Here is a 23,173-nt window from a genome sequence, read left to right on the forward strand (position 1 = left end):
TATTCAAAGCTACAAATAAAGCAGGATTAAACATTTTGTTTTGACAATGAGTACATTACACAATGATTATTGATTTTAATACATCTTTCATATGATTGTTAAACTGAATGTTTGACTGGTTGTTTTAAACAGTTTTATAAGAGTGAAGTGTTAATTTGTTTGCAGTCTGTGTTGATTTTGTGTCTGTGATGTCACTTATTGTGTCTTCTTATTCACCATCAGATGATACTGAAGATCAGACAGAAATCATTTACATTTTTACTGTCATCTGTAAGTCCTAAAAATGAAACACATAGTCAATCAGATATCATATCATTATTACTGTCAGATCAAGAGAAACTATTTGTGCTGTCAGTCAGTGATCAAAATTAAATCTTAAACATAAAAAACAACGTTTTTATCACATGCATATGAACTAAAACAATACAAAAACACATTACATCTATTTCCTATGTTATACATTATACATGGCAGGTGTAGTGAATATTTGCCATAACTGTTTTTAATCACTGTTTTTAATGGCATTGTTTTTCTAGCAGCCAGCTATTAAAACAGAAATATCACACAGGAAAAGGAAATACAGCACATCACTTACTTCCGCATTCAAAAATAAGGTGGATAGATTTGTTACAAAACTGTGGCAGGCAGGAGAGATTGGATTTTGAAAAAAGTGGAAACACGGATTCATTACTGCACTTAAAATAGAAATAGACATTTTATGCAAAAGCAATAAAGCGGGAGGATCAATTTAAAATGGCTATTATTTACTTATATGTGCTTGATGATTTTGACAGAGACAGACAAATCTTTGTTTGCACAAATTACATACAAACGTGTAAATAGCTTTACGGTTTGTTTCTTTAAGAGATATAAACTTGGAGAAATATGGCCATGCCATGGCAGTTCATCTCTACATCTTCAGATTCTGCCTTCATGCAGCTCCATCAGGGACAATATAACATGAGTGTGGGTTGACTTTACCCCTGCACATTCTGTATATACAGCCCTCTACTTCCTGCTTTAATGACATCAGTAGAACAGTTTTTTGACTAAACTACACCCACAAGAATATGTCAGTCACCGGCTAAGCTAAGCTTCTATCGAATCACAACACACTAAACAAGCTACACAATCATAACTCGTTACGTATTTCTGAAGGAGGGACTTCATAGAACAAGGAAGACATCAGCCCGTATTTAGGACAGTGAAAACAGCGCTATACAGATAAGTCAATTGTGTGAAAAATACTGCTTTTTTACACGTGAAACATGAACACATGTTATATTGCGCACTGTTAACACAATCAAAGCTTCAAAAACACAGAAAGAACGGGACCTTTAAAGGTCCAGCTTTAGTGGCATCTAGCAATGAGATTGCGAATTGCAACCAACGTCTCAGTCCTAAGCTCACACTCAATTTCGAAACGCATGGAGAAGCTACGGTAGCCACCACAGAACAAACATGTCATCGTCTGATACAACGTAGGGATGCGCTCTATAGAGCAGTTTGTCTGTGAAGGGCTACTGTAGAAAAATTACATTGACTTCCATGTAAGGGACCCACGGTATATGTAGATAAAAACAGCTCATTCTAAGGTAATAAAAACATGTAAGTTCATTAAACATCACTGATAACCTTGGATGATTAACCAGGTAATGGTAAATAAAAAATGTCATAAAAAGCCCCAAAATTTGTTGGGCTTAAAGGATACAGACAGCCTATAATAGCACCAGATACATTTTCTTTCATTTCTAATATTTGTGTTCTAGTATTTAACCTTTTAAGCGTCACCCCACCCTATTGAGTTAAATCTACACTCTTGGAGCTTTCAAACAATATACAGTTTGTCATGATTAGATAAGAATTCATATGCAAACACTGAAGTAAATGTAGTTGTCCTGCTGGTGGAACAGTGACATTTAGCAGAAAATATTTTTTTGAGGCACACTCTCTTCATAAATGAATCAATTACTCTCCCTACATAATTTATTTTATAAAACACTGTTGAAATGTCTATTCTGGAGGCTTAGATCTTTCCAACGATATATAGTTTGTAGTGATAGATTAAAATTTACATCAACAATATTAATGCAAACTTAGGTGTCCTGTATTCGGGACGGCGACGCTTAACAGTTTAAAGTTGATTAACTGTATGGATTTACTTAAAACATTTATTTCAAATGAGCTCTACTCACCACACAATCTCTAGTTTATAATGTGGATCATCTTTTAGATCAGAGATCAGCTTCACTCCTGAATTTGTGAGTTTATTATAAGACATATCCAGATGTGTCAGGTGTGATGGGTTTGATGTCAGAGCTGAAGTCAGAGCAACACAACCTTCATCTGTGATATTACAAGACCTCAACCTGTAGAGAACAAATTACTTTATACAAATTATACAAAACTACAAAGTTTGTAAACAAATATATAACCTCCACCTATTTTTTGTAATTTCCAGCTGTGGTTAGAAGCATAGTTCCTTGTTGATATGACATGTAGACTTAAATTGATCATATTTTTTAATAAATTAAGCAAGAAACATATAGTGTATTATATATCCATTGTAAATACATACTGTAAAATTACATTTTTAGTTTAGTTTGTAAACAGAATTAAACCGCAGAAAAGTGTGCTATTATAAGAATACAGGCTTTAAGAACCCAGGGAATCCCTGGGAGTAGTGACGCAAAATAAATAATGCGAATTAATGATATATCTTGAAAAAAACTACAAAGAACTAAAATACAGTAAGAAAAGCAGTCTTTTGATGCAATGTACATTTTTTACAGCAATAATCTGACATTAAATCAATCTGAAAAGAATAATTAGAACTCCACCCATATCTGACATCATCAACTATATTGTTAAACCAATATGGTTCCAATAACGGATGTGCATCAAAGTTATGTTTTCGGGAAACAGTCGTAACTAGTTAGTTAGTTTCTCCAACTATGCATTGTAATATTGTGGTTCAGCACTGAGTTACGTCGCTGTTCGGGAAACATACCCCTGACTGGAAGAACACACACCATATGACTTTAGTAACGATTTAAGTGACGTGAGATCTCATAGAAACTCAAGATCAAATGTGACTTGTGAAAAACAAATGATGTGGTTCTTGCATGACAGATTATAAATGCACAAATGTACTGTTTGTAAAAAAATTAGGGCTGTCAATAGATTAAAAAAATTAATCTAGATTAATCGCATGATTTCATGAGTTAACTGCGATTAATCGCAAATTAATCGCACATTTTTATCCATTCTAAATTTACCCTAATTTAACACTTTTCAGGTTTTTAATATTCTAATCTTATATACATATATAGATGCTTTATGCAAATGTATGTTAACAACAGCCTGTTTACATTTTAACAGAATCACCAGCCATTGTTTTGTATATGAATTTTCCTTTCAGAAAATTTTCTTTCTCCATTTTTGTTTGCTGCTGCATCATTTGTGACCTGTGCTGGCAAGTTGAGTCGGAATTAGCAAATTTAAAAAAAATAGTTGTTCATATTTTGACATTCTCTATTAAAACATAGAACAATGCATGATTTGTTGAAATATAACAAAATATGACAGAACTACACGTGTTTGAAGTTGAAAGAGTCAAATTACCACAAACATTTCCACATCCATACATTATATTACCACATCAATACCTTAAAATCACTGGTAAAACTAATAGATTTAGCACACACAAAGCAAAAACATCATCAATGTATGTTCAACTTTTTTTCCTTTTGTTTGATTGACATTGAGACAGACTGCTTAAAATCTAAGTGATCTAATACTGTATAATGTTACACATCAGATAGTTTTACCCAACAGTTAACCAAACATTTACTTAAAACATAACAGATTATAGAGCCTACCTGCGTGAATTCTTATCAAAACAGATATTTGTAAAACTGTAATTTTGTGTAGATGTCTATATATCCGGGTCGCGCACTCGCGCGTCTGTGTGCACGCGCTTCAGATATCAGTCAGTCAGCGTGAGGGGATCGCTTTTGAGTCTTGTCGCTCTTAATAACTCTTTAACATTAATCAGGTACCGAACTTTATCTCTCTTAATGACTCTTTTAACATCAAGCAAGTCCTGCAGTCTATTTTATAAGGCATGCATAAAAGCGAAACCAAAATGAATTGAGACGCATCTTTGTATTAGATTAAGCATTAGGAGGACGGTAACGTTACACCTCTCAGACGTATAAATAAAGATCATATCAGATGTCCAACGAGCATTTAAAGCATTGGATTTGGTAGACGATTTGCTTAATGTTCTTATTTCTATGAAAACCTTTTACTCATTTAGAGAGAGTCACATTTGTCTGCGTCTCTGTTCATTCAACTATGGGCTGGACCAAGGGTCAAACAGAAATTGCGCGTTGCGTTAATCTCCGTTAATAAAATTAGTGGCGTTAAAATGAATTTGCGTTAACGCGTTATTAACGCGTTAATTTTGACAGCCCTAAAAAAAATGTAATTTTTTTTCAAAACTCCTCTTTCACGTCATGTTTGTGGGGGAGTCTGTTTCATCTATAAAAGCACACAACATTCGGTTGAAGCATGCACACTCTTACCGGCTATTGCAGCTGTCATTTCAGAGGCAGCCCGATCAAGATTGCATAATAATTGCAATGAACCCACACTGGACAAATATCAGCTGCTGTAAAACTCTAATTGAGCCACACTCCCCTATCGATTTCGGTGCAAATGTGGTTAAAAATCATCACGTCTGTGACCAGCCAAACAGAGAGATGATCTTACTTCAGTTTCTCCAGTTTACAGCCAGGATCCTTCAGTACATCAGAGATCAGCTTCACTCCTGAATCTCCAAATTTATTCAGTGACAGATGCAGCTCTCTCAGATGTGATGGATTTGATCTCAAAGCTGAAGACAGAGCAACACAACCTTCAGCTGTGATATTACAACTCCTCAACCTGTAGAGAACAATGACTATGAATGTAATGCAAAACTAACAAGTTTGTACACAAATACATAACATCCAGTTTTTCGTGTAATGTTACTCTTTCAATACCTCAGTAACTGAGACACTGTGTGTTTAAATGTGAAATAAATACATCACACAGGACTATTAGTGTTAGATGTAAACCACATGAACATTTTAAAAGACAGAATATTACTCATGATTCGCCTCATCACTACTTTAAAATTAATTGTTTATATGTAATTGAAATTTAATTTAAAAAATTATATTGAGTTGATGACTCTCATTAGGTATTTGATGTAAAAATGTGAAGAGGTTGGTTCCAAAATGCAATAAATCCAATTTTTGTAAAATTACAGACCAGGGCTCAACACAAATATTTTTTTTTATACTGGCACAATCAGTGGTTAAGGTTTGCACTTGCCCTGCCAAAATTTTCACTGGCCCCAATAAAAAATGTCCGTGTCACATATTTAAAAAATAATAATTTAAAAGTCAAATATAATTGTACACATATACAAAAGACATGTTCCAACGAAAAAAAGGCTTCCAACTTTTCTGCTTTATCTGTAAACCGACAACAAACTGTGCAAAATATTGCATCGTTTCTTTCGTTGTGTTTTACCCAAGTAATTGTCTGCTTCCAAGATGTTAAATAATATACATTAATAAAAATATATTTTAGTGACTGAGAGTGAAGCATTGGCCTGATCGGGCAAGTGACAATACTTTTTACTGGCCCAAATGTCTCTCGCGCTTGCCCCGGGCCACCGGACAGTCCTTTATGTTGAGCCCTGCAGACTAATTTTGGTTAAAATGTGTTTACTATACCAGGAAAGTGACAAGATGAAAACCACTTTTTTTGTTACAAACAGTGGCGGCTGGTGACTTCTTTTTCTGAGGGCGCACGATGCGAACTTCGTCACAACATGTATGTAGCCCGTCATGTGTGTGGTACGTCATTTCAAAATATGTGTTCTGCGCTTTGAGAGATTGTGTGTGCATCACGTGTCATGCCAAAATAAGTGCCTGCTGCAGACGCGTCAAAGGGTTTATGATAAAAGAGACGATCATGTTTGCCAGATACTCGCATAATCTCATGCCTAATCAGAGTTTAATGTTAAGGGAGTGCCTTTTGGAACATGAGCGTCTCTTTTATCATAAACGGTTTTGACGCTAGTGCAGCAGGCACTTATTTTGACAAAACACGTGATGCACACATGATCTCTCCACACCCATGACACATATTTGGAAAAAGGGAACCACACACATGATACTCTGAACACTTATTTTGAATTCGCGCCCCTCGAATGAGTAGTCACGAGCCGCCACTGGTTACAAACTTTCACATAGCATCTTTAGGATATAATAACATTAAACAATCAAATCCATAATTTGATTTTCAAAGATTTATTATAAAAAATGATATTTTTTCCGCAAAATGCAAAAAAGTATTGCAGTTTTTTTTATTTTATTCTATAGAATCAGTATCTAAATGTGCATTCAGTGGTATACACTGATTAAAAAAATAAACATTAATGGCATTAATCCAAACACTTTGTCATATTAAGAACAATTTAAAGAATAATTTATTGCATTTTGCAGAGAAGGAGGACTGGTGTTTATCATGTTTTGGAAAAAAGGGGAGAAAAGATGACAGATTAACATGGCAGATATTGGATTTTGCGTAAAATGAAGAATTTTTTGTAATACTGACCAGATACAATACTGATGTTGGTGGTCTTTTTTTTTAAATGGCATTTATCGCGTTTTGGAACCAAACTCTTAATTTTTCTCTAATACAGGAGGAGTATCAGCTCAAGATGACTCTGATCTTATTTTTAAAGATCTTATTTTTTAAAGAGTTTGTTGCACATTAAAGAAGACAATTTTAACCTATTTTAATTTTGATTGTAAGGAAAAATATTTTGAGTTTTTTTTCTGTTTTCACATGTTGTAATGTGGTGAAACACTAGTACTTTAATAACCTATCAGTGTCTCATAATTATTCATGAGACTGCTGATGTATCTAACTGATCAGATCTCTCATTGGCTTTATATATCCTTTACATTTTTGTGTGTGATTGATTTGATTGAGTTTGTGTTTAATTAAGAATAGGTTCATGTGTGACTGAGAGATGATCTTACCTCAGTATCTCCAGTTTACAGTCAGGATTCTTCAGTAAATCAGAAATCAGCTTCATTCCTAAATCTCTAAACTTATTCCCAGACAAATCCAGATGTGTCAGGTGTGATGGGTTTGATGTCAGAGCTGAAGTCAGAGCAACACAACCTTTATCTGTGATATTACACCTCCACAATCTGTAGAGAACAGAGACACACACTTCAGTCTCTCAGATCACAACCCACACATAAGATCAACATTGGTTTTCTTCTTTAGTTTTTTCATTTTTATGGTTTTTCAGTTCATTATAAATCATAAGAAATCAATAGTAATACAGCAGCAGTAAAGCTGATTCTGATTGAAATAATAAATCACATTATAAACTCCATCACTCAGATTATTCTTTTGGGACAGCATCTCAAACTCGATGAACCTGATAGTTTGAGCTGAAATTATGTCACTGAATCATCGGTGGGGTTTATGTCAAAACACATTAAACTATCTTGATAAATTCTCATTCAAGTCTTTATTAGAGATGATCTCACTCCAGTTTCTGTAGTTTACACTCAGGATTCTTCAGTACATCAGAGAGCAGCTTTACTTCTGAATCTCCTACACTGTTATTATACAGATCAAGTTTTGTCACATGTAAGGGGTTTGAATTCAGGGCCACACGACCTTCAGCTATGAAGTTAAAACCCCACAATCTGTAAAGAAAAAGACACACACTTCAGTCTCACAGATAATAAATCATCACCAATTCCCTTAAAACTCAAAATATAATGAAATAATATAAGCTGGGCAATATTGCATTCATTATCGAAGGCGATATTGCCCAATTGTCAGTGAACTATGGCTCAGTGTAGTAAATGCTCCATCTGAAAGCAGGTGTTGGCGATTTACTACTAATCCAGAAACCAGCCTTACTGATTAGATGCGCATAACAATCACATGCGATTTATCGTGCAGCCATAGTCAAAATTACCTTTAGGGGGAGTGCACACCAAAGCGTTTAAACGCAGCTTACATCGTGGGCGTTTGCCAGATTTTCTTCAGCTGATCGCTTTGGTTGCTATTATACTTCTGATTTATTTATCAGTGGTTGAACGATGCGCTGGTTGGTTGTTGTGATATTTGCCCTCCCTTCTCCACTGTTATTAGAAGGCCAAGTTAGAAGTGACATTGACGAACTGAGCGTTTCACCCAAAGTAGAAAATTCTTTAACTCTCTGCACTCTGCAAATGAGCATGGAAAAACCGCATATAACACAGTTTTTGAAAAGAGCGATGTTTCCATTGGAAACAATTGAAAACATGCGCCAACCGCGCATGTAAACGCCCTGGTTTACACTACCCCTAAATTTCGAGAATTCACCAAACCTTTTGTTCTGGCTGTTGTGTCTCTCGTCTTATGCTGCCCTACCAAACAGTCCATCTGGATCAAACTGTTTATTGATGAAGGCCAGCAGTAGTGTTGGTACCAGGGCCAGTTACCTGGTGTAGCCTAATTCTGAATATTGTTGCAGTTTTTACCCAGAAAACTCACAGAAATAAAACACCTTTACAGTTGCACCAATCCTCTGACCTGTTCCCACAATGTTTACACACTTTAAGAAATGATATGTACATTTTTTACACATTTTTTCTGTTATGCTATGTAACACATTATGTGTAATTTTTTGTTGATTTTGTGTTCAAATAAATAAAAGAGACATCACAAGTTGCGTTAAAAGTAAAACAAAATTTGTTGTTCCAATAATAACATAAAGATGTGTTGTCGCTAATGCTGATTGTGTTGTTTTTAACACATCCATTCTTAGAATGCAATTAGTAAGTTATACAGTAGGCTTTTGTTTTTGAAGTTGTTGAGTTTTGATACACACAAGGTATTATATTATATTTTTAATATTATAACAATTTGTAAACTGCCAAAAGATCAAAGGGAAGTTGAATTCTTAGTTCATGACCCTTTAGTCTTACACTAGCAAATTATTACATTCTACAACTAAGCAACCATTTTTAAAGTAAGAGACCTTATTTTCTCCAGTTTCCAGCCAGGATTCTTCAGTACATCAGAGATCATCTTCACTCCTGAATCTCCAAGATTAATATTATAAGACAGATCCAGATATCTCAGATGTGATGGGTTTGATCTCAGAGCTGAAGACAGAGCAGCACAACCTTCATCCATGACACCACAACTCCATAACCTGTAGAACAGAGACACCCACTTCACTCTTTCACCTTGAATCTCAAACAATATGAAATGAACTAAAAAAAAATCTGAAACATTTAAAATAACAGTAAATCACCAAAATCAACCAATTGTTTAAGTTAACAACAGCAGAAGAACAATCAACAGTTTAAATAGATTTCATAATAACATCACAAAACATCATTTTATCTTACTCCAGTTTCTCCAGTTTACATTCAGGATTCTTCAGTACATCAGAGATCAGCTTCATTCCTAAATCTCCTAGATAATTATGAGACAGATCCAGATGTGTCAGGTGTGATGGGTTTGATCTCAGACCTGAAGTCAGAGCTACACAACCTTCATATGTGATTTTACAATCACACAACCTGTAGAGAAATAAAGACACGTGAGTTTGGAACAAAATGAGATGACTAAATGAAGACAAAATCTATGATTTTAGCCAAACATTCTTTCAAAACATGTTGTATGATACAGCAACTTAAACTATGCACTATATACTATTATTAATTATTGATTTAGATAAAATATTTTTAGCAAAACAAACAAAACAAACCATTGAAACCAGTCAAATTCTCCACAGATTGTAAAAAAGCACAGCTGTTGGTAAGTCGGAGATGCAAGGATTCATTAGAATTTAGAGGAGATATAAAATGTCTACACACCCCTGTTAAAATTTTAGGGTTTTGTGATTTTAAAAATAAAAAAAGAGGAATCATGTCAGAACTTGTTTCACATTTATTGTGAAATTGCAACATATTAATATATAGACGGTTTAATCGGACACACGTGCGCTGACGAGATTCGCTGGATCCGAATTTTTCTTTTGGTTTCGTTTTTTAATGGTCTGACTAGTTGCTAAACTGATCTCTTGAACAAATGCCTTGTCAAAAATAACAAATGTTTTGGTTTCCTAGGTAATCAATGTGTTGTTTTTTTGATTATATAAATAAACTACATTTAAAGAACTTATAGTCATTTATTCTAAGCGGAGTTTACCGGAAGTGACATGCAGACCACGACAACCGCTTGTTTATGTTGTTACTGCTGAAACTGTAGTAAACCTATATAGTAAATAACATAAGGAATCATTTAGGGGAAAATGAAAAAATAAAAATATGGGGGCTACTAGGAGGCCACCTTTCTCTTAATTTTATGCAGTGCTGCACAGAACGATTGGTGAGTGACATTACTGTCATGTGAGAGCTATTTGAAAACATTATGCTTGCATAAAAAGCAGTCTGACCTCACCATACTTTGATGTCATATGACAATTGCTCTATGCAAGTGCTACATCCAATTGAGCATGCTTATCGACGTGCGTGCATCTTGATATAATGGGTATGTTTCTATAAAAAAGTTAGCGTCTGGAGCAGAAAAGACAGAAAAAGCGCATGCCTGCATCATCATATCACCGTATTATTTACTGCTATGCGAGACACAATTAAAGCTTTCCGAGACACATGCGGGTCGCGAGCCATGCAATGAGTAACACTGTTCAGAATCAACAAATCACATTTAGAATTAAGTTGAATATGAATACCTGTCATCAATTAAAATGACTAATTAACCCTTAATAAAGTGGGTGAGTGGTGGCCCTAAAAGTGAGTGGCCCTAAAAAAAAATTCTTATCAGTTTGGTAACATCCAAATAAAAAAGCCATGGGCCGCAAAGAGCTTACTCAGCAGGTACAGGATCTCATTGTTGAAAAATATTATTATATTATTTAACAGAGGGTTACAAAACATTTTCAAAACATTGTATGTAAAGACAATAATTAAAAAGTGAAGAAAATATGGCACAACATGTAGACCAGGACATCCACCGAAAATTGATGAGAAGACCAGTAGAAAACTGGTACGGGATCCTGCCTAGAGGCCTACAGCAACATTTAAAAAATTGCAACAATATCTGGCAAGTACTGGTTGCTCCCTACTACAGAAATCTTTATGTTTGGACTAAGAAATGTCTTGAAGAGGGCTGTGCACATGGGAACACAGAACCAATTTGACAGAGTTAGAATGCTTTTGCAAGGAAAAATAGCAAAATATTGAAAGGTGTAGAGGTGTGAAATTGTTTCACCCCAAAATGAATCTTATTGTCATTTATTTTATTATATAGGCTGGAATTTCAGGTGGAACAGGTTCAAGCTATCTCACACAAAGTGAAGCTCACAAACCCTCTAATGCAAGGAAAAGCATGCAGTGTGCATGTTAATGTAAAACTATGAAGATATTATCATCTATTGGCACAACCCTACTATGTAACATCTGCCGAACTTAAGATTTGTAAGTTTTTCTTCATTAATAATGTTTTAAGAGTGAAGTGACTGTTTACACTTACTGAACTGATCTGGATTCACAAATCACAGGCGACAGCTTCTGAAGAACTTTCAGTGTTTGATCTTGGTCTTCTACCTCAACAAACTCCTTCAGATTAAACTCATCCAGCTTCTGTTCTGATGTCAACAACACAAAAACTACAGCTGACCGCTGAGATGATGAGAGTTTGGCTCCATTTAATGTTCTGAATTTTATATGATGCTGGATTTCATTGTGAATGAGTGAATGATCACCCAGTTCATTCAGACAATGAAACAGATTGATGGATTTCTCTGGTGAAAGATTATCACTGATCTTCAGTTTGATGTATTTGATTGTTTTCTCATTGCTGTGAGATCTGTGATCTGTCTTTGTCATCAAACCTCGTATGAGATTCTGATTCGACTCCACTGACAAACCCAGAAGAAAACGAAGAAAAAGATCCAGATGTCCATTTTTACTGTCTAAAGCCCCATCCACAGCTTTCTGATGCAGGTCAGATAAATGAAACTGCAAAAGGTTGTCAGAGAACAGGGGTGTGTGGTTGTTTATAAAGTTGAGGTGCACATAAAGAGCTGCTAGATGTTCCTGAATGCTCAGATGAACAAAGCTGTAAACTTTCCCCTGATACAAACCAAACTCCTCTCTGAAGATCTGAGTACACAATCCTGAGTACACTGATGCTTCTGCTACATCAATGCCACACTCTCTCAGGTCTTCATCATAGAAGATCAGATTGCCTTTCACAAGCTGCTCATATGCCAGTTTCCCCAGTTTAAAGATCATCTCTTCATCCTTCACTTTCTTCTCATAGTGCTTCTGATGTTTGATGTTTGTCTGAATGATCAGGAAGTGTGTGTACATTTGAGTGAGAGTCTTGGGGATCTCTTGACTCTCTGCTTCACTCAACATTCTCTCTAGAACAGTGACTGAAATCCAGCAGAAGACTGGGATGTGACACATGATGTAGAGACTCCTGGATGACTTCAGGTGTGAGATGATTTGATCAGACAGACTCTCATCACTGATTCTCTTCCTGAAGTATTCCTCCTTCTGTGGATCACTGAAGCCTCGTACCTCTGTGACTCGATCAACACACTCAGAGGGGATGAGATCAGCTGCTGCTGGTCTGGAGGTGATCCAGATGAGAGCAGAGGGACACAGATTCCCCTTGATGAGGTTTGTCAGCATCACATCCACTGAGGTTGGTTCATTTAGATCATACAACCTCACACTGCTGTGAAAATCCAGAGACAGACGACACTCATCCAAACCATCAAAGATGAACAACACTTTATATTCATCACTGAAGATTTCCATTTCTTTTGTCTCTGGGAAGAAAAGATGAAGAAGATCTAAAAGACTGAGTGTTTTGTCCTTCATCAAATTGATCTCTCTGAAAGGAAGTGGAAATATGAGGTGGACGTCCTGATTCTCTTTCTCTTCAGCCCAGTCCAGAATGAACTTCTGTACAGAGACTGTTTTTCCAATGCCAGCGACTCCCTTTGTCAGCACACTTCTGATGTGTTTGTGTTGTTCAGGTAAAGGTTTAAAGATGTCATTACATTTGATTGGTGTCTCCTCTGTTGTTGTTCGTCTGGATTGTGTCTCAATCTGTCTCACCTCATGCTCATTACTGATCCCTCCACTTTCACTCTCTGTGATGTAGAGCTCTGTGTAGATCTCATTCAGTAGTGTTGGGTTTCTCTCATTTGATGTCACCTCATACAAACACTCAAACTTCTTCTGCAGATTTGATTTAAATCTGTTGAGGAGTTCAAATAGTTTAGAGTCATGGATGTAAAATAAAAATACTTTAAGATTATTACACAAATATGAAAAAAGCATAAAGCAAAATGGCTTTCATTTATTTAATTCATTTAATTTATAGCATTCAACCTGGGACATATTATCAAGGCTTATGAATTGTCGAATTTATTTATGTTTAAGCATTGTGTCATACTGTAACGTTTTATAGCATCTAAAACCAAATAAAATCCAATGATTTACCCAAAATCAGGACACATGTTTATACTGAAGTCTTGTTGATTTTCAGACGGCTCAATCTTTCTCCTCTTACAGTCAGGTTCTGTTACATCTGGTCTGGGCAGCATGATTGAGAATAGAAAATCAGACACATTGATAACATTGCTTCTCATCAATTGTAATATTTTACACTAGAGCTTACTAACAGATGTGGTCATTAAAATGTTTTTACGCAACATCACATAATTCATCAAACAGATTCCTGCAGGCACACTTCTTGAAGTTTAAAGGATTAGTTCACCAGAATATGTGTGCAGGGGCCTTTCTGTTCATCTTGGTGGCATTTGTGATCTTCAATAATAACTACAACATTACTGTCATCGTTAATGGAGATAAAGGGTGCTTTCTCACCTGCCTTTAATTTGGTTGAATCGTACCAGAGTTCGATAGCTCACTTGGTGCGGTTCATTTGGGCAGGTGAGAATTCAGCAATTGAACTCAGATGCGCACAAAAGCAGACCAAGACCTCCTTAAAAAGGTGATCTTGGTACGCTTGCAAATGAACTCTAGAGTGGTTCGTTTGTGGTGAGAACGCGATCTGACCTCGAACAAATCTAACTGCAAAAAGTGCTGCGCAGTTCTGTCCCAATCTTACAGAGTGTTAAAAGTAATACTGAAGCAGAATTAGAGCAATCTGTAACTTTATCCTCTCTATCGCCATCTCTGTTTAAAACCTAAAACTACATTTTACATCTTACTAATCTGACTTTTACATCTACACTGTAAAATTTACTTTGCTGCCTTAAAATTTTTTGTTAAATCAACTCCAATGTACAAGTCATTTCAACTTCCTATTATTTATCTTGACTAGAGATGAGTTGATATAACTACATGTGAGTTGTTATAATTTATAAAATTAAGTTGACTTTTCGCAACTATATTTTATAAGTTGTGACAACTCATCTCTGTTGACATGACTTGTAAATCTGAGTTGATTTAACAATAAATTTTAAGGCAGCAAAGTATTTTTTACAGTGTAGAGTTATTTTCTTAATTTAGGTTTCATTTAAATTTCGGTTATGGTGATTAGTTTTTGTTTTAGTTGGACTTGACTCTTACCCCATTCAGACAGCCAGCGACCAGCAGTAGCAGAGCGACGCGATCTCATTCATTTCAATGGAAACCGGGCAACTTCCGGTGGCACGAGCGAAAGTGACTGTTGGTGACCGTATGGGCGTGTCCAGCAACACGAGAAAGTTAAGAAAAGTTGAACTTTATGCAAATGTTGAGCAAATTTCGGGAGCGACTACCAATGAGAACGAAGCAGTGGAGTTCACGTCATCCTTCTCTCGTCAGTTACTGGCGTGGATGGTACTCATTTGTTTATGACAAGCAGATTTAGAAATGCCTCATTGAAAGAGACGGGCAACACAGCGTTTAGTGTTTGCTTACTCATCACGAATATCCTTTTCTGTTAATAATGTTACCTTTTAACACATTGTAAGTTTGGGACAATACACTGGAAAGAAAAAGTATGTGAACCTTTTTGGAATTTCATGGTTTTCAAAATAAATTTGTCATAAATTGTGAACTGATCTTCATTTAAATCAAGGGTATTGACAACAAAATGTGTCTAAAAATAATTACATGTCTTTATTGAACACACCCATTCTACAATCAAAATGGAATTGGAAAATGTAAGTGAACCCTTAGAATTTATAACTGGTTGACCCCCTTGGCATCAATAACCTCAACCAGGCGCTTCCTCTAGCTGTGGATCAAACCTTCAGATCATTGAGGAGGAATTTAAACCTATTCTTCCTGGCAGAACTGGACCTCTCATGGGTATGGCCCTCTTCAGGTTAATCCATAGCATCTCTATTGGGTTGAGGTCTGGGCTCTGACTTGGCCACTCCAAAAGGCGTATTTGTTTTTCTGAAGCCATTCTGTTGTGGACTTGTGCCAGTGTTTTGGGTCATTGTCCTGTTGCATCACCCACCTTCTACACAGTTTCAACTGATGTACAGACATTCTCACATTGTCCTGAAGAATTATCTGTAACGATACAATAAAGTGGAGGAAGCAAGCGCAGGCGATCAACACAGATTTATTATGAATGATGGTAATACAGTGAAACAACATAGAAAGTGACTGAGTCCAGGATGTTGGCAATGGTGATCAAAGGTCTACGGTGGCGTGAGAAGTGTTGGTTGGTGAAGTCGGTGGTGAGTGTGAAGATGGCCAATGGATGAAACCAGGAACGGACCGGAACACTCACACGAAGACGACAACACGAAACACTAATCCAAATGCACGAACACGGGAGACGATAATCCAAACTGTGTGGCTGGAACATGAATGAGGATCTGACAACAGGAAGAGAACTGAGTGAGTATATGTAGCTGATGGGTAATGAGGACCAGCTGGAGCGAGGCAATCATACACAGGTGACAACACTTAATCAAACGAGCACATGGCAGAGGTGAGTGAACAAACAAACACACACACACACATGACACGGAGGAAACAGAGGATTTCCTACCGTGACAGTACCCCCTCCCCTAGGAACGCCCCTTGGCGTTCCCAGCCTGCTTTACCTGAAGATTGTAATCATCAATAAGGCGGTGATCCAGTATGTCCCGAGCAGGAACCCACCTTCTCTCCTCCGGACCGTAACCTTCCCAATCCACCAAGTACTGAAAACCGCGTCCCCTCCGTCTAGAGTCCAGAATACGATTAACCGAATATGTGGTCTCCCCATTAACGATACAAGGCGGGGGGGGAACCGGGGCAGGCGGATTAAGACGGGAAAAAATCACCGGTTTAATTTTGGACACATGAAACACGGGATGAACCCTCCTGTACGCCGGTGGAAGGCTAAGACGCACTGTTACCGGATTAATGATTTTGGTAACAGAAAACGGGCCAATAAATTTGGGAGTAAGCTTATTCGAAACGGAACGCATCGGAATGTTCTGGGTTGAAAGCCACACTCTTTGACCGACGACGTATCGAGGAGGCTTCGACCGGTGGCGATCGGCCTTAGCCTTGGTGCGCGACCTTGCCTGGAGCAGAGCTCTACGAGCTCTGGTCCAGGTGCGGTGACACCTCTGGACTAGTGCGTTTGCGGATGGGACCGAAACCTCGGATTCAGTACTGACAAAATTAGGTGGTTGGTACCCTAAACTACACTTAAATGGAGACATGCCCGTAGATGACACTGGCAGAGAATTGTGTGCGTACTCCACAATTGAGAGTTGTTGACACCAGGATGAAGGATTGTTGGAAGCCAAACACCGCAATGCCCTTTCGACATCCTGATTGGCTCGCTCGGTTTGACCATTGCTCTGGGGATGGAACCCGGATGAAAGACTAACAGTCGCCCCTAACAATTTACAAAATTCTCGCCAAAATTTGGACACAAATTGGGGACCCCTGTCAGAAACCACGTCTGTCGGAAGGCCATGTATACGGAAGACGTGGTCAATGACAGTTACCGCTGTTTCCTTGGCTGATGGCAATTTGGGCAAGGGGATGAAATGAGCCGCCTTCGAGAACCGGTCCACTACGGTTAAAATCACCGTATTACCCTTAGAGGGTGGGAGGGCGGTAATAAAATCTAGCGAGATGTGGGACCAGGGTCTCGAAGGGACAGACAGCGGTAAGAGTAACCCATCCGGAGGTCGATTGGAAGTCTTACCAACAGCGCAAACCGAGCAAGCCAAGACGAAGTCGTGGACATCACGAGCCATACCAGGCCACCAAAATCGTTGCTTGACTAGAAATTTAGTTCTACTAACCCCTGGGTGACAAGCAACACTGGAACAATGACCCCATTGGAGAACGTCTGACCGTAACCCCTCCGGCACAAATAAACGGTTCGGTGGGCAACGAGCCGGGGGCGTTACCCCTTCTAAGGCAGTCAACACCTTCGATTCGACCTCCCATCTGAGCGCGGAGATAATGATGGTCTCCGGTAAAATGGGCTCGGGAGTAGCAGTACGATCGGAACGCTCAAAAAGACGGGATAAAGCATCGGGTTTGATGTTTTTGGAACCCGGCCGGTAAGATAATGTAAAATCGAAACGTCCGAAAAACAATGCCCACCGAGCCTGCCTGGAGTTAAGTCTTTTAGCAGTTCTAATGTATTCGAGATTCTTATGGTCCGTCCATACAATGAAAGGTACACCCGACCCTTCAAGCCAATGACGCCACTCTTCCAGTGCCAATTTGACGGCCAACAACTCCCGATTGCCAATGTCATAGTTAACTTCCGCAGGAGATAGACGATGAGAATAATACGCGCAAGGATGAACCTTTCCGTCTGAGGATGCGCGCTGGGATAACACTGCTCCTACCCCCACCTCTGACGCGTCGACCTCCACTATGAATTGACGTGAGCGATCAGGGGTGACAAGAATAGGAGCTGAAACAAAGCAGCTTTTCAGTTTGGCAAACGCAGCCTCAGCTGTGTCTGACCACCTGAACGTCAAACTAGGGGAGGTCAAAGCGGTCAGAGGCGCGGCTAGTTGGCTGAAATTGCGAATGAAACGCCGATAAAAATTGGCGAACCCCAGAAACCTCTGCAGGGCCTTGCGAGACTCTGGGGATGGCCAATCTACCACAGCCTTAACCTTCTCAGGATCCATGCGAACACCCTCAGTCGAAATGATGTGTCCTAGAAAAGAAACAGACTGTGCATGAAAAACGCATTTCTCCGCCTTGACAAACAATCCATTCTCTAGCAACCGCAGAAGCACTCGTCGTACGTGTTGCACGTGTTCCTGGAGAGACGAAGAAAAAATCAATATGTCATCCAGGTAAACATATATGAACTGATCGACCATGTCTCGCAACACGTCATTAACAAGTGCTTGGAAGACTGCCGGCGAGTTAGATAGCCCGAAAGGCATCACGCAGTACTCAAAATGGCCACGAGGGGTGTTAAAAGCAGTCTTCCATTCGTCCCCCTCCCTAATGCGGACCAAATGATAAGCGTTACGTAAGTCCAATTTAGTGAAAACGGACGCTCCCTGCAACCTCTCAAAGGCTGAAGACATAAGCGGCAAAGGATAAGTATTCTTTACCGTTATGTTGTTCAACCCTCGGTAATCAATACAAGGTCGCAAGGATCCGTCCTTCTTTCCCACAAAAAAGAACCCCGCCCCCGCTGGAGAAGAGGAAGGGCGAATGAACCCCGTTGCTAGAGAACTGGATATATATTTCTCCATGGCCGCCGTCTCTGGAATAGACAAGGAATATAACTTGCCCTTAGGCGGAGAGGTACCTGGCAATAACTCTATCGCACAGTCATAGGGACGATGAGGAGGAAGAGAATCAGCCCGGGACTTACTGAACACCTCCTTCAGGTCGTGGTACTCCGCGGGCACGTTAGACAAATCCACTGCTTCCCCCTGAAACACAGACTCAGAAACATTAACACCAGCAGACAAAAGACAAGACAAATGACACTCCTCGCTCCAGCTAACCACAGATCCGAGACGCCAATCGATCCTGGGGTTGTGTTTGTGGAGCCAAGTGTGACCGAGAACAATGGGAGTCTGAGGTGAGTCTGTGATGAGGAATGAAATCTTCTCCGTATGATTACCAGATGTGATGAGTGAAACAGGGATGGTGGTCTGAGTGATGACTGGTAGCTTGTGTCCATCAAGTGCAAACGGTGCAATGGGATGTTTGAGGGAGGTGAGAGGAATCCTGATCTTATGTGCGAAGTTGATGTCCATGAAACTACCCTCGGCCCCAGAATCCACCAAAGCGTGCTGATCCAGTGTGTGGGTAGACCACCGTAGTCTCACCGGAAGGAGTGTCGATGTTGATGAGGTCTTCCTGGCAGAGATCCCACCCGATAGTAGCCTCAGATTTACTATCGGGCTTGATCCTTTTACTGGGCAGCGCTGGATGTGATGTTCTGGGCTGCCACAGTATAAACACAGTCCAAGGGATCTCCGCCTGATCCTCTCCTCCCGGGAGAGCCGAGCTCGCCCCACCTGCATGGGTTCCAGATCTCCAGGTGGGCTGACCGCAACCTCTGGCCGCCGGTGCTGAACCTCTGGACAGGTTGTGCGAGTGGTCCTCTCCCTCCGTCTGGCTGCTTGGTTGAGGCGGCTGTCTATCTTGATAGTGAGTTCGATAAGTCCGTTGAGTGAAGAGGGAAGTTCAACGGCTCGAATCTCCTGCTGGATGCGGTCAGCCAACCCATGCAGGAAATGATCCCACTGCGCCTCTTCGTTCCACTTACACTCCGCCGCCAGGGTGCGGAACTCAATAGAGTAGTCTGATACGGACCTATCATCTTGACGTAGGTCCGCTAGAAGCCTGGCCGCCTCCCTCCCGGCGACGGAGCGGTCGAAAACCCGTCTCATCTCCTCCGAAAGGGTGTGGAACGAAGCACAGCAGCGATCTTGGTTCTCCCACACCGCCGTCCCCCAGAGGGCAGCCCTCCCCGTAAGTAGGGAAAGTACGAACGCCACCTTCATCTCCTCGGTGGTGAACGTGCGGGGCTGCAAGGCGAAGTGCAGAGAACAATGAGAAAGAAATGATCGACAAAATCTTGGCTCACCCGCATACTTCTCTGGAATGGGGAGGTGTGGCTCGGACTGGGGAAAACCCCCAGTGGTGATCGGCGGTGTGGGTGGCGTGGGGGGCGCAGTGGGCGGCGGTGGAAGATGTTGTTGAGCCTGGAGAGCGAGCTCGGAAACCTTCGTCACCATCGCTTGGAAAGCTCGACCCATCTCATCTATCGCCTTGTCTTGACGATCATTATCTGATAAACTTGGGAATTAATCTTTCCCTCAATTACTGCAAACTGGTCAGGCCCTGATGCAGCAAAGCAGACAAAGATTATGATGTTTCCTCCACCATACTTTACACTTGGGCTGATGTTTTTATGATGATATGCCCTGCCCTTATTACGCCAGATGTAGTGCTGTGTGTTGTTTCCAAATTGATCAATCTTAGCATCAGTCCACAGAACATTTTTTCAATACCGCTGTGCAGTGTCAACCTGCTCTTTTGCAAACTTCAGGCGTGCAGCAATGTTTGTTTTAAGAAGCAGTGGCTTCCTTCATGGTGTCCTGCCGTGGATACCCTGCTTGTTCAGTGTTTTAAGTATTGTAGACTCATTAACAGAGATGTAAGCAAATTCCAATGATGCCTTCAAATCTGTGGCTGTCATTCTGGGTTATTATTTACCTCATTGATGAGTCGTCGTTGATAGAGCGCCCACTTCTTGATAGAGTAGAACAGTCCCAAACCGTCTCCATTTGTATGTTGATTTTCCATTGCATAGTACCCCACGGTTTGGGTCGGGTCCACTGCATGCTTTAGGCACTTGCAATCGTCCACTGGGTTTAGTTGGTAGTATCCGATACTTTTTTAGTACAATCTCGGTCGGGGTTCCAAGCCCAACCTGACCCCAAAACGTGACGCAAAAACACTGTAGATCACTGATTGGTCTGACCCTTACGAAAATTAACCATGGTTTAATTGTGGTAAAAGTGTAGTAACCATGGTTTTTTGGTCTATGGATTACTATCAGCAAAACCATGGTTTTACTACCCTAACTATGGTTTAACTATGGTTATTAAAAACCATGTTTATTTTCTAGTTACTATGGTTTTACTACAGTAACCATGTTTTTTTGGTTTTAACTGTAGTAAAACCATGGTTATTTTTCGTAAGGGGAGAGAATCGTCACTACCAGTGTCATCGCTATAATGTAAAAGATTAGCTTTCCCTTCATGCTAGCTTGCGCTGCCTTGAGTAGTAAACATGTTGTCATCTGTGCTCTGCTGTAAGTTCGCAAACACCCTTTTAGCAATGAAAAACATCTACAGGTTGTGAATCAAGAACATAATAATTAATTTTTCCAGATTTACAGTTTGTGGTGGCACATTCGCAATGCGCACGTCCACATATATGCTTAAAGGCGGAGTCCACGATGTTTGAAAAACGCTTTGGAAAATTAGACGGGCCGTCTACCAAAACACACTTATAGCCAATCAAATCAAATAAAATGCCGGGTTGCGTATGTGTGGGGCGGGTCTATCAACAGAAGGTCGAGATTATATTGGGGTAGGGGCGTGTTTGTTTAGGTGATTTCAAATATCAACATTGGCTTTCAAACATCATGGACTCCGCCTTTAAATGCAACTTAAATGAGTCCCAGCGGAGTGTGCTGACTGACGCCACCGGTGTTCGTACAGAATCTGTCATGTGAGACAGAGGTAGTGATAAATGTGATGTGCAAACATCTATTTGTTGTGGCCAATTTTTAATTTTGTGGCCGACTGAGAAACAAATGAATGTATGGTAATGTACAATGATGCTCTCACTTGTATGATGTCACAGCAGTAAGCAGCGCAAATATAAAGACACACCTATACTCTCTCCCACTCCAAAGTGTTATTAAACTCTATGGAAAAGCTAACCAAGCCAAAGTAAGGTGAGCTGACACAACCTGACCCAAACCAAACTGTGGGGTACTATGCAATGGAAAAGCGCCAGTAAATTGTTTTCCTAACTGTAGACGGGTGAATTTTTAAAGTCTTTGAAATAACTTTGTAACCTCAGCTTTATGTAAAGCAACAAATCTTGATCGTAGCTCCCCTGGCTCACATAAGCGTGTTGTTCTTGTGCAGAGCAAACTCCAAAAGTTTGAGGGTTTTTTCATCAGTCAAAGTAGCTGTAGTACACACCTCCAAACGTATAATCTTAATGAGACTCCAGTTGTGGTAAAACTCCTATTAGCTTTTTTGAAGTCATTAACTTTTTTGTGTAATTATTTTTAGACACATTGGGCCCTATTTTAACGATCTGAAACGCAAGTGCGAAGCGCAGAGCGCAAGTGGCTTTGTGGGCGGATCTTGGGCGCTGTTGCTATTTTCCCGGCGGGAGAAATAACTCATGCGCCAGGTGCAAATCAATAAGGGGTTGGTCTGAAGTCGGTTCATTATTCATAGGTGTGGTTTGGGCGTAACGTCAAATAAACCAATCAGAACGCTATCCAACATTCCCTTTAAACGCAAGGGCGCAAGTTCAATGGCGGGTTGCTATTATTAAGACAGATTTACCAGGCGCACGCCAGGAGCAGTTCACAGTTGAGGAGACCCACATTCTTGTAAGAGCAGTCAAAGACAGAGAAGTTGTTTTTTATGGGGATAGGAGAAACCCGCCCAAATCAGCGTCGGTTAAACAGGCGTGAGAGGAAATAGCCACAATTGGCATTCCCAGGACGTTGCGCCAAGCGCTACAATGATGTCAGGAGACGGGGGAATTCCAAGCTTGCCAGCATAAATCGGGCACGCCGTCTAACGGGAGGTGGATCTGCCTCTACACAGCACCTGACGTCAGCAGAGGACATCGCTGCGTCCACCCAAACCGCTGAAATGGTTTGGGGGCTTTGAAATCGGACCCAAGAAACGCAAGCAAGGTCCAATCCCAAAGTACATTTACAAATCAAGTTCATATACATTAAGGTTTCTTATGAAAACATTTTAATTATTATTTACGTAACATAAACGTAATACAGCCACACAACAACTTATGAA

The 23,173-nt window shown here is 39.8% G+C and overlaps 1 protein-coding gene across 2 annotated transcripts in view; it reads right to left on the reverse strand.

Moving 5' to 3' along the window:
* The window catches only part of LOC129438629 (NACHT, LRR and PYD domains-containing protein 3), a 28,022-nt gene continuing 4,849 nt past the window's right edge, over positions 1-23,173 (reverse strand). Inside the window, exons 5-13 of one of the 2 annotated variants that reach the window (XM_073862950.1) lie at positions 13,629-13,721; positions 11,641-13,383; positions 9,492-9,665; positions 9,116-9,292; positions 7,629-7,790; positions 7,107-7,280; positions 4,777-4,950; positions 2,196-2,369; positions 1-277 (exon numbers count right to left, since the gene is read on the reverse strand). In XM_073862950.1, coding sequence (XP_073719051.1) covers positions 265-277; positions 2,196-2,369; positions 4,777-4,950; positions 7,107-7,280; positions 7,629-7,790; positions 9,116-9,292; positions 9,492-9,665; positions 11,641-13,383; positions 13,629-13,721 — 2,884 coding nt within the window. In that variant the 3' untranslated portion in view covers positions 1-264. The remainder of the gene's footprint in view (positions 278-2,195; positions 2,370-4,776; positions 4,951-7,106; positions 7,281-7,628; positions 7,791-9,115; positions 9,293-9,491; positions 9,666-11,640; positions 13,384-13,628; positions 13,722-23,173) is intronic. The other variant, XM_073862951.1, reaches the window with a different exon arrangement.

Source organism: Misgurnus anguillicaudatus, chromosome 24 (assembly GCF_027580225.2).
Source record: "Misgurnus anguillicaudatus chromosome 24, ASM2758022v2, whole genome shotgun sequence".
Lineage (NCBI taxonomy): Eukaryota > Metazoa > Chordata > Actinopteri > Cypriniformes > Cobitidae > Misgurnus > Misgurnus anguillicaudatus.